At 45.1% G+C, this 13,000-nt stretch overlaps 1 protein-coding gene across 4 annotated transcripts in view; it reads right to left on the reverse strand.

The window, feature by feature from the left end:
• The window catches only part of SNX29 (sorting nexin 29), a 2,314,491-nt gene that overhangs the window by 256,185 nt on the left and 2,045,306 nt on the right, over positions 1-13,000 (reverse strand). For all 4 annotated transcript variants that reach the window (XM_069645593.1, XM_069645591.1, XM_069645595.1 and 1 more), the window contains one exon: positions 704-843. In XM_069645593.1, coding sequence (XP_069501694.1) covers positions 704-843 — 140 coding nt within the window. The remainder of the gene's footprint in view (positions 1-703; positions 844-13,000) is intronic.

Here is a 13,000-nt window from a genome sequence, read left to right on the forward strand (position 1 = left end):
GAGGAGTGGCGCGACCGACTCCTGGAAGGAGACCCACTGGACTTCCGACGATGACACAGAGAATCGCCCCTCGAGTCATCCGTCGAAAGCCCCGCAGACCTCGACTTCTGGGGCTTAGACACCCGACCTACCGACAGCTTCTTCTTGTATTCCCGCAAGGCCTTTGCCGTGAGCGACTGGCAGTCGACACAGTCGTCCGTATCGTGGGCCTCCCCGAGGCACCAGAGGCAGGCGTCGTGCGAGTCCGTGACCGACATCTTGGACCCACAGTCCCCACATTTCTCGAAGCCTGGACGCGGGGTTGAAGACGAAGTAGAAATCGCCACGAACAGGTCTTCACAAAAAACCAAACAGGTTCAACGAACCGAGAAGAAAACAGCAAACTCCAAAGAGTCGAGGCGTACCGAGATTCACGAAGCGAACACATTCGCGGAAAAAACGGAACAGACTATGGGCGTCGTGCGTCCTACTTACCACATCGGGTGACGTGGGCCGTCGGAGGAGGTCCTCGGGGACGGCGCATCGACGTCATCGACGCAGGAGCCGAAGATTTTCCGAAGCAGCACAGCTGTGGACATTACCTGTCATAGATATGGAATACGTGGAAGGACCCAATCCCCTCGAAATTTCTCTTTTATTATTGTTTTTTGTTGCTTTTCTTTTTTTTTTAGATCTTCAACAATTTTGAATAATAGTTACTTACACAAAGAAGGGTATCAGATGAATAAGAGTTTCTTTTTGGGGGCTGCTTGTGAACTCTGGCACCGTTTGAATGACTTTGTTCATGACATTTCGTAAATAATTCTGCAACTGTTTGCGCCGTTCCTCAACAAACTTTGCATCCTGTGACATTTAAAAAAATACCATAAGGTCACTATTTACATCACCTGCAATATGTGCATAAATAGATCCTAACTAATAATGGCAGTCTCTAATTTATGTAACTTTTAAGGCTGGTGCAGTAAGTACTAAATCCATATTTGCATTGCACAGTGCGACAATGCCTTTTTATCAACAATGGAAATTCAAAAAGCATGTATTTTATTACAAAATAAAGGTACAGTAAAAACTTGAAAAGCCATGTTTAGAACAGATGCTACATTAGTAATGCAAGGGGGTAACTTTTCATTTGATGTTACAATTTGACAGGTGCCCCGCCCCCATTTCAGGTCTTAGCCCTGCCCCTGTTCCTTAATCCCACCCCTTTGATATAAATTTAATCTACATTGGGCATACATTTTATCTACATTTGATAAGAACTACAATATTTTTTATATCAATTTGAAAGAATCCCAATAATTTTGATATCACTTTTATATCAAATTTGTTGAGTTTTATATACATTTTGATATACATTTATATACATTTTGATATAATTTGTATCTCAGTTTCATATAGATTTTGATACATTTTTTATATACATTTATATTAATTTTATATAAACGATATAAAATGGATAAGCCCATCGCCGTCATATAGAAATAGATGCCGTGAGGACTGCTTATACGTTTGATTATGCCCCAAAATAACCCTATACATTTAGGCTAGGTGTAACAACAAACCTTGATATAAACTTGATATCAAATGGATAAGACCGTCGTCGGAGGTGTATAAATAGATGCTGCGAGTACTGTCCATACGTTTGATTGTACCCAAAAATACCCCTATACATTTGAGTCCACTTTATATGCAAAGTGTGCTTCCCACACCTAAACAAAAGTCCAAATTGTTGGTTGTGCTTGAAGGAACGCCCAGTCACTTCACAAGACCTACACAAAAGCCCAAACTGTTGACTATGACATTTCTAGTAGGAAAGCACTGTCATTTTAGCACTGTTAATGAAAATCGCCCTGACCACCAAACCTTACACGCAAAGTTTGCATAATTGTGCGCTTAAAAGGTTCTGGTGATATTTAAGTAAATATTGCATGTAACTCATCCATGAAGCGGTGCTAATGGTGTACAAATGATATCAAAAATATTGCAGCTTTTGGAACCCATGAGCCAAACACAGACTTTCTTTTTCTCGCGTCTGTATCCCAGGTGAATTAAATGGTAGTTAATACACGCATGCTTATATTATATTGTTCTCATGATCCAAAGGGCGTGTGTGCCGGGTTGTGAAAAATGGCTGTTAAATGCTAAACACAGCTTCTAAAAGGGAGCAGCCATTCACTGAAATAGACATTAATGCTGCACAAACTGTTAATATGCCTGTTGCAGAGATCTGTGTGTGTAGCCTGTATTTCACAGGCAGCCACATTACACTCGTATTCTACAATGTGCATAAAATGACAATTGAGTTGAGCTCAGAAGTGTGCCCTGCTAGATTTCAGAGAGCCTCTCTTGGATCCCCGCGACACAGTGGAATTCAGGCGTCCAGTGATGTTTCTCATCTGTTGCCGCTGCAAGAAGTGTTTTTCTTTTGCTGCAATGATGTCAGAAGTCTAGCGGTGGGGGCGGCTGTGATGGGGTAGTTTGCTCTGCCATGCACATTTACATCAGAGTAAACAAAACAAAGACGTAGCCCAGAGGTCCCTGCTTTTTGCAGCCTTTGATGTAATACGATGACTCACAGTATTTGGAAGGCCAGGAAGCTACTGTTCCATAACGCTAGCTAACACTTCTGCATTCTGCATGGGGCAGCAGAAAACACACATGGGTGCCGAGTTAGCTCTCCTGCTGAGTTATATAGGGATGACATGACAGTTGTTCTGCGATGGTCAATGCCAGCTGTATAAACACACACCGGTGCAGAAAAATACACATGGGATCTTATTATCTTTAGCCGCTGGGGTGGACTGTTACATTTAGCTTTTGATACAATGACTCGTGGTGATAAGAAAAAAGGAGCAATTACTTACTGTAAAGTTCTTCTATGGCTTCTTCTCCCGCAGACACCTCAACTGATAGATATCATCACTCAGATCTGCTACGCGGAAACTTTTCGACAGGGACAGCAGTGGACCTCGACTTGGCCGTCGATCCGTCTTGCTCGGTGCTCGATCGTCGGCTCTCGACATGACAGTAGTCGTCATACATATACCATGTCACAACGCCCCGTACGTCAGCTCCCCTTTTTTTCCCCATGCTTGAACGCTTCAGAGGAAAATGATAGGAGATAAGGATAACCAGCCTGTAATAAACTTGACGATGGGAAAAAAAGGAGAGATTTGTATTTTTTTGAAAGGCAAACGATTAGCCACAAAGCAGCGGTCACCTCAGAGCCATCACCAGGCGTCCCTTTGCTTACACAGATGCGCCAAGCCACAAGAACATTTTGAGCCGTATGGAAGGGAGGGGTGATGAGTAATCTGTGGGAGAAGAATCCATAGAAAGAACATTACGATAAGTCATTTCTCCTTCAATTGATTGCTTTTCTTCCACAGAGTCCTCATCTGATAGACTCCCCAAGCTGTTAGGACCACAAGGTGGGCAGAAAGTGTTACAGTAGCAGATTTTGCAGAACTGCCCTACCAAAACATGCATCAGCCCTGCGGGCGACATCTAGACAATAGCGCCTGGTAAATGTGTCCAAGAGCGGCCATGTGGCCGCACAACAGATGTCCATAATGGGAACTACCCTCTGCAGGGCTATAGAAGTCGAGACCTTTCTCGTCGAGTGTGCCCTAATGCAGGGAGGAAGCTCCCTGCCTGCAGACTGGTACCATTCTGCGATGCAAAGGATAATCCAACGAGATAGAGTCTACTTCGTTACCACTAGACCTTTTGCAGGACAATGAATGAACTACGAACAGCTCGTCAGATTTTCTGAATGCAGATGTTCTAGCGACATAAAAGCTAAAATATCTCTTGGGATCTAAGCGTTGGAACTCTCCTCTTACTTAAAGGGGTGTGGTGTAGGGTAGAAGACTGGTATATCGATGGACCTAAAAGGTGGAACTTAGAAACCACTTTCGGGAAAAAGCCAGGCCTTACGTTAAGGAAAACCTTTTCCCAAAAAAACTACAGAAACGGGGGATTGCAATACAGCACCTGCAACTCACTAACTCTCCTGGCTGACGTGATCGCAACCAAAGGAGAAATAACTTACAGTAAGGTTCTTTCTATGGATTCTTCTCGCACAGAATCCTCATCTGATATATATCCCCATCTAGTTTAAGTGCTTCAAATTTGTTTTTGATAGGCGGTCGTAGTGAACCTGAGCACGGCTGTCTATAGTCGATCTGTCTTGCCTGGCACTCGCTCGTCGGCTCCAGACGTGATGTCAGCCGTCATATATAAACTATCACTGCGCCCCATACCTCAGTTTCCCACTTTTTTCCCCAACCTGACCACACTACATATGAAATCAGAGAGATACAAACGGGTTAATAAGCCCACAAAAAGTTAAATAACAGCAACTTCCAAAGGAAGGAAGAACTTTGTACAAAACACAATTCATAGCGTCAGAAAATATATATATATTTTTTTTTCAAAGAAACAAACATGCTCCTAGAAAGACAGAAAATGGCCGCCAAGTCATCATCAAAAGAGAATATGCGCACCAACCATCGATTATCTGAGTGGGGATGGACAGGAGGGTAGATGAGGAATCTGCAGGAGAAGAATCCATAGAAAGAACATTATGGTAAGTAAATTCTCCTTCAATGGATTGCTTTTCTCCCGCAGATTCCTCATTTGATCCCATTCCCAAAGCAGTAGGTGAAGGAGCCACCATAAAGTTAGACTAACAGATTTTATAACACCGTCCTGACAAAAAGGCACATCAGCTATGCGGGCAACATCTAAACTATAGTGTTTGGTAAAAGTATAAAGAGAGGACCATGTTGCTGCATGCCAAATATCCCTAACAGGGGCCCCCCCTTTGTAATTCAGTCGACGTAGACACTCCCCCTGACCCCCTAGTTGAATGCGCCCTGATACCTGACAATTCCCTGCGTTGGGACTGGTAACACTACGCAATGCAGATGATGATACAGCGGGACAATGTTTGTCTTGTTATCACAAGGCCTTTACGGGCTGAGCAGAAGGCCACAAAGAGTTGGTCAGTTCTTCTGAACTCAGATGCCCATGCAATGTAGAAGCTTAGAATCCTTTTAGGGTCCAGGCAATAGAAACGCTCTTAGAAGGGTGCAGTGGTGGGTAGAAGACCTGGAGGTCTATGCACTGTCATAGGTGGAATTCAGAGACAATTTATGGGAGAAATCCAGGTCTGACCCTGAGCGAGACTTTCACTCAAAAAATGCAGGAAGGGCGGTTTGCAGCATCAGGCTTGCAATTCACTCGCCCATCTAGCAAATGTAATTGCCACTAGAAAGGCTGTCTTTAAGGAGAGGAGCCGCAAACAGCAAGTGTGCATCGGCTCAAAGGGAGCCCCCAAAAAATATGCCAACACCAGATTAAGATCCCAATCTGGAACAACAAAGGGAGTTGGCGGAAATATATTTACAAGGCCCTTGAGCAAATGTGCCATCACCCGGATCATAAAATATGAACTTTGATCCGGGAACTTCTTAAACACAGACAAGGACGCCAAATATCCCTAGACTCTGGTGACCAGAAGGCCTGCTGATACGAGTGACAGAAGGAACTCCATCACTGTAGTGGCAGGACAAGAGATCGGGTCAAATCTTGCGTTCCCTGCACCACGTCTCAAATCCTCTACACTTGCACGCATACAACGACCGTGTAGATGGTCTGCGTGCAGCAACCAACACCTCAACTTCCTCTGAGAGGTCCCAGTCATCATACCTCATCCTCTCAAGAGCCACAGATGTGGGTTGTGGGACTCCGTGTTCGGGTGATGCACACAACCTTCCGACTGGGTGAGGAGATCCGGCCACACAGGCAACCAGAGAGGTGGGCAAATGGCCCGATTGAGAAGGTCTGAATACCAGGACCTCCTCGCCCAGTCCAGTGCGATCAGGATTATGGATGCTCAAAACCTCTTGAGCCTCCGGAGAACACAAAGAATGACAGGAATCGGAGGGAAGACGTACTGGAGAGGGATGGTCCAGTTCAAAAGAAACATGTCACCTAGCGCACCGTTTGATGGGAATTCCCTCAAGCAAAACTGTCTGCGCATCCTGTTGGTTTCCGTGGCAAACAACTCCACCGTTGGGGTCCAGAGAGAGAGAAGACCTCCTCTAGGACTTCCTGGCAGACTTCCCACTTGTGTGAGACAGTGCTCTGCCTGCTCAGAGCATCCACCAAAATGTTCTCTATTCCTGCCAGATGAACTACTGAGACTGAGATCCGGTTCTCCAATAGCCAGAACCACAGCTGCATCGCATCTCTGCAGAGTGTGAGAAACCAAACGGTGTCTCACCTACTAGTCCCTGGAAATTTCTCTCTCAGGTGGCCAGGGCACGGCCATCGCCTTTGGATCCAGACTCTGGGGGTGGACCAGTGCAGGAGGAGCACCTGGGTGAAGGATCTTTGGCGAGTGGGGGTGAGACAACCAATGGCAAGATGTGGTATTCCCCTCTTTCCCGTACCCATGACCCATCCTATTTTTTTTAGGATCCTGCAACGTCCCAACCCCCGTCCCTCCTTTTCCACACAAACACTGGGCTGAGGAAAAGGGCAACAGAGTAAAGAGGCTAACCCTTACACATCTCATTGGTCAAGCTAGGTACTTGACTTTAAGTACTTACATTTCATACCCATTAGCACTCCCCAAACGGATAAAAGGAGGAACAGAGACACACTCTGAGCAAGGTGGGACACGAAAAGGAGCAGAACTTCCGGGGCGAAGGCGAACCAACTGGAGTAGAACGACCGACAGAGGGACGAGAGCAAAGGGTAAAGAAACCCAAAAGATCCATGCAGGAGGTCGTTGCCACTGAAGAGCCGTGAAAGATAAGCGGAGAAGGCCAAATTCCAGACATGAACACTGCACTGTGTTTCAAGGGCACCAGTGACCCTCCCGGGTGAACGACAGAGTTGGGGAGGCAAGGCCAAGCCTGTGGTATTAACCTTGACTTGTGAATTAAAACCGCAAAGACAAGAAGTTGGTGAACAATATGAAAGGCTGGTGTGTGTCAAGGAAAGTTTGAAATTGCAAAAGTATATCTCACAATTGAAGGCTGCAGGTGTGTTGATGAGACGCGAAGGAAGGCAGACCTGTGGGGAACTTTTAATTGCTGATAACTTTGAAAACAGTGACACAGAGTAGTAGAGTCAGCCGGTGAAAGGAAGTAGCCCACTCGAAAGTCTCATAGAAAGGTGAAATGTTTGGTTATAAAGTAGACCAAGTGAATTACCTCTATAATGCGTAATGACCAAGAGTAACCCCGACAAAAAGGGAAGTGAAAAGGTGAATATTGAACTTTATGCTTGTGATACTGAACTACCCAGACCAAAAGTCATTGGGACAAATAACACAAGACTCTGAGCTGAAGGGAAAGTCCAAGTGGTCCTGCGGAAGTCCATAGTAAAAACCTCACACATTCGAAAGTCTTCGACATCAGGAAAAGATCTGAGCCCGACTGAGGGAGACTGAAAGGGTGATACATTAGGAGAAGGGAACCATTCAAGAAAGTGAACTAAGTTTGGGGAAAGGGGAAGTACTGTTGCGTGACAACAGTAATGGCCGGTGCCTGAGAGAGCTCTGGCTCGAGCCCATAAATCCTGGTAATAATCCTCATCTCCCAGAGGCGCGGAACACTGCTGGTTGCTGGTCTCATCTGCAGAACCCGGGCACACGTTGCAGCGAAAACCGGAACCCCGCGCTGTAAGGAAGGCATGGTATCAATAATAGACAGACACAAGTGATCACGGTTCAAGGGTGTTTATTTAAACAGTATGCAGGTTGGAAAATGCCTAATCTAAACCTAAATCTAAGATGGGAGCAAGCTTCAACCATCAAATAAAACAAGAATACATTCCTTGTGCTTGTCAAAATAAAACGGAATATACTAAAATAAAAGATTATTACCAAATCATTATAACTAAATATAGAAAGAGTGTGGGATAGGGTTCTCGATAAAGAAATAAGTGTTCATCAATAACAAGTCAGCATGCAGGTGGCCAGGGGTCTCACTTCCCATGTTTTTAGCATGGAATGAGGTGGGACTTCTGAGCACAGCACACCTCTCGAGCTTTCCCCAGCACGAGACGACAATTCCGATTTCAACTTCTCAGAAGCGTCAATGGCCAAGTCTCTTTTCAACAAAAGTGTCTTGCCTTCGAGAGGAAGTAAAATAACAAACAAACACAAAGTTCCTTTTCACGTTTTCTTTGGGTGATGGATTCCCCCTTGGTTCCCCATATTTTAGGCACCGACCCCGCTCTACTTTTAGCCTCCCTCCACCGGGTTCACTATGGCTTTTCCTTTGTACACAAATCTTAATGTCTTTTTAAACAGTTCCAGTGGACATCACTCGGCCGGGTTCACCTTTGTCAACACACTATTTCTCGGGACATTAGACTTTGCACCCTCTTTGTTAGCATCCATCTTCCGGGTTCACTCTTGCCAACTTAACATTCACTTTGCTTTCAATGATTTGCGGGACTCACTTTCCTTACTTTCTCTACAGTTCTTAGGTGAAAGGCTTTTGACTGTATGGGGATTTTGGTTGAAGTCCTGTATGACTACTTTGACCTATGTTGACGGCTCCCCTACGGCCTTCTGGTAGCTGTAGTTTCACTCAGACAAGAATCGACCAGAGTCGCTTGAGTTAGCACCCACGTGGTGCCGGTTCCCTCTGCAGCTTATTTCCCCTTAATGCTTGTACAGTTCTTTAAACTTAGTTCAACTTGCCATTTTGTGACTTTCATTCACCACAGCCCGCCTCTTATCAGCTTTCCCCTCGACTCACCGGCTCTGATGAACCCCTTGGCTTTCCTTGTAACTGGAGTCAAGGCTGGTACCATGGTAGCAGGAGTTTCCCTCGCTCTCGCTTACCAGCGCTGATACGCTGCGTGTTCCGTTGACATCTGCTGCAACACACTTGGGCTATTGTCCTCACACTTACAATTCCCTCTGCAGAGGTTTCAAAGGCCTGCGTCAAAAAGGGCAAGGTTGTGTCTCTCCTTGTCAGTCTTTCGATATTTGCCACTTTTCTCCTTTTTTGAACTGCTCGGTCTCGATAGCTGTCTCATTGTGTGGTCTCCCTTGCTCGTACTGTGCTCTCTTGCACATCTCTTGCACTCTGCACCTTTTATCCCTGCGAGGTAGGGAAAGGGTTGTCAGGTGTGTGTGATTCTGATCAATTTCCTAACTTTGCCTGACTCTTGTATTGGGACATGTCAGGTAAACAGCTCTGGTGTTAGTCCATTCTCTGGTGTGTTGTGTGAAAGTGTTTGTGTAGAAAAAGGTGGGGGCAGTGGTTTTGAAAGTCCTACGTGATAGGATGGGGAAAAGGCATCTCACCCGTCTGTCTCCCACTCCCTGAGGACCCCCCATCCAAGTGATCCTCCCTCATTGGTCCACACCCAGGAACTGGATCCAACTGCGATGGCCATGTTCTGGCCACCTGGATGACAGATCTCTGGGGACTAGCTAGGGAGACACCTTCAGGTTTCTCACAGCTGGCAGGGCCTTCCAGCTGCGGCAAGAGTTACTTTGTCATAAAACATCTAGTAAATGCCAACAACGTGATGAGCCATATCCCCCAATAATATTGTTTGGTTGTATAGTGTGAACAAGTCTACGGATCCCTCACTGACCCTGCCTAAAGTCTCCTCTCAGTTGGGCAGGGAAAAGCAAACGCTTCCTGATCCTGACCTTGGGGGTTGTGTACTGTGGGAGGATCACCTGGGAGGAGACAAGGCCCAGGATGGTGAGGAGATCCCGTGGGATGAGATGCTGTATTTGTCCTGTGAAAGGAAGTGCCTTTCTGGGCTGTCAAAACAGGTAAAGGCATATTGTCATTATGATGTCCCTGACCCTCATTTAAGATCTGTGGCCGAGGTACACGTTCTGTTAAATCTGAGCAAGCCTTATTAACAGAGAGCTCTTTCAAGGTATCTCAGGATAAACACTCTTCTTACTCCCAAAGGTCTAATGTAAAAGGATCTAGAGAAAACGCCATAAACCCAATGTCTTCCTGTGTCACACTCAGTTCTAACAGTCTATATTTTATGAGTTTAAGGGAAATAAATCTACCCCCTAAAAGTAACTAAACTGTTAAAAAAGCTAAGTTTGCCGAAGGGGACTATAAATCCCATAATCCCATGAGTACTGGAATGAGGAAGAGGGCATAAGAGGCATGCAGTTGCAGTATTTAGATAATTAAGCCTATCAGCCCACAGCTGAAGGAACCTGTGAGGCATACAAGGCCCCTTCAGGTGCAGGCAATAGGAAGCAAAGGAAGGAGCTGTGACTGGAATGCCAGCTGTAGCAGAGGTAGCAAAAGGGAAAAGGCATGAGGCTGGCAAACCAAGCAGAAGTGGGAGAACAAGAGGGACACCGGAACGTGAGGACAACACATTTCACCTGCTTGTTCTGAGACGGTCCTGACCCCCCAAACTCTGAAGTTCAGAGGCTGCGCTGCGGAAGTGTACATGAGAGCTGTCTTTCGCATGTAAGCCTAATTGCCATGGTTGACATGCAGTAAACGTGCTGGAAAGCGAGATGAGGAGCAGTTGTGAAGCCAAAGGTCTCAGGGGCGAGAGGGGCTCCATAAATGCGTAGCCAGACCGCAGACACCTTCACAGAGGAAGGGTGTGGGTCCCTAAGAAGCTAGATGCAGTAGAAGTTGTGGCAGAAGTCATGGAGCAGTGGGACCCGCAGAGCAAGTGTTACAGAAGCCGGCGAGTGAAGCACAGTGTTCTTATACCTTGCGCAAACATTGCCAGCAACAGTATCCAGTTCCCTATTCAATCACGTATGGTTTAAAGAGAGTAGAAGTTGTTTCGTTCAAGCTGTGATACATGAACAATGGAAATGTAGCACTCGCGTAGAATATGAAAGTCCTTTTACTCGTGTAAAAAGCAAAGCCGAACTTCATTGTCCAACCCTTAAAACCTGTTACTGTCTAAAGGAGTGGTCGCATGTCACTAATTTGGAAGAGTGTACATTGTAAAGACCATTATTGAAAACGTAATCTCGATAACACAATTGTTAAAACCTTTAACTTGTGAAAATTAAATCAATAGGTGGTTGCGTGTGCCCAATTGTAATCCCCAAAGGAGGACTGAACTCTGTCCTTTACTTTCATACGGGAATACAATGCAATACCACTCATTACCAATCTTTAAACTTTGAAAACTACATTAAGAAGTGGTTGCATGTGCCTAATTGTGATTCTCAAAGAAAGACTGAACTCTATTCTTTACTTTAACACAACATACCTTTCATATATACCACTCATTACCAATCTTTAAACTTTGAAAACTACATTAAGAAGTGGTTGCGTGTGCCTAATTGTGATTCTCAAAGAAAGACTGAACTCTATTCTTTACTTTAACACAACATACCTTTCATATATAAGAAGTTAAAGTATACATTTTATTGTTGAAGAAGAGAACAAGCATTGCCCAAGCCAAGAGTCTCCCCATATGAACAATGAAATCTACCTTTCTTTGAGTCAAAAATCAATCTGTTAGTGTGAAGTTAATAACAGTTCAACTGGCCTAAGGTACATATGTGCAAGCATTATCACGCCTTGAAACACTTGTGTATAGGCGTGTTATAAATGCCAAATCATATCATTACCCGAAGCTAAGAGTGGCACCAAGCCTTCTGGATAATTGCTTGGGCTTAGAAAGCTGGGGAAGGGAAACAAGCTACTTGTTTATGTTTATTGAGTTTATATAGCGCTTTAATCCAAAGCGATTAACAGTATAACAAGGTACAACAAAGAAAGAAGCAATTATTACAAACATGAGACAAACCAATGATACAGTATGTATAACAATTTACTTAAAAGGAGGGGGGAGGGGAGGGAAGAGGAGGTAGGTGAGGAGGGTTTCAATGTCCGATTTGAGGTCAGCGGGAGGAAAGGGAAGGGGGAGGAAAGGAGGGAGGGGAAGGGAAGAGCCCCCTGGTGACCTCCGACGCTGCCTGCTGGTTCCAGTGTCTGATATGAGGTCAGGGAAGGAGGTAGGGTAAGGGAAGAGGGGCAGGGGGCTTGGGGGAGAGAGCTATGGAAGGAGAGTCAGGGGGGAGTGAAGAAGAAGGGCTTTCCGAGAGGAGCAGAAGGATGAGTAGGTAGGGGAGGAGCGGATAGAAAGAGGTAGGGAGTTCCAGTGGAGGGGGGGCAAGAGTTGAAAGGGGCAGAAGCGTGAGGAGGCGCAAGGGACAGGGGGCACAGTGACAAGGTAGAGATCAGCTGAGCGGAGAAGGCGAGAGGGAGAGTAAAATGAGAGGAGGGAAGAGAGATGGGGGCAAGATCATGGAGAGATTTGTAGACAAGACAGAGGAAGTGAAAAACTCAGAGGAATAGTCTTGTAAAGACTATTTTTAAGTTGATACAACATGTAGTGCCAGAGACTGTGGAAAACAAAGAGAAGTGAGTCTTCAAGGCGCAAACAGGTTATTATTGTGGCAGACAGAGAGGAGAGGCAAAGTGGCTGCCCCTTTTGAAAAGAGATATTCAGAGGAAGAGTGCCTTGCTACTTGAAGGTGTTGAAGAACTTTAAAGTGTATCTTGTCAAAGCCTGTCTAGAGGTACAAACCACTGAAGCTGTGGTGGTATTTTTGGTTGTCAGTAAATGCAACATTGTAGTAGCCTAAACAAAGTGGAATACAATGAGACAAAGGTGACTGCTCTCATAGTGAATTAAGTAGAAGTGAAGTTGTTGAAGTGGAAACAGCAGCACTGTGAAGTCAGCCTGACACATATAGCATTGTGCATTCAAAAACTGACTAACTGTTAACCAAGAACTGCATATTACTGTGGCAGGTCTTCTTGAAGAGGTGACAAATCATTGTGGCTGGGATTACCATTGGTGCTATTTAGTGGAAGTGGAAACTGGATATTTCACCAAGAAGAAGAGATTTGCTATCATTGGAACTCTGGTAAACAACATTTTTCTTTGAAACATCAAGAACTGCTTTGAGCCATTTGAACATTAGTAGAATTGACTT

Source organism: Ambystoma mexicanum, chromosome 2p (assembly GCF_040938575.1).
Source record: "Ambystoma mexicanum isolate Mex_15411 chromosome 2p, UKY_AmexF1_1, whole genome shotgun sequence".
In the NCBI taxonomy this organism is placed as follows: domain Eukaryota; kingdom Metazoa; phylum Chordata; class Amphibia; order Caudata; family Ambystomatidae; genus Ambystoma; species Ambystoma mexicanum.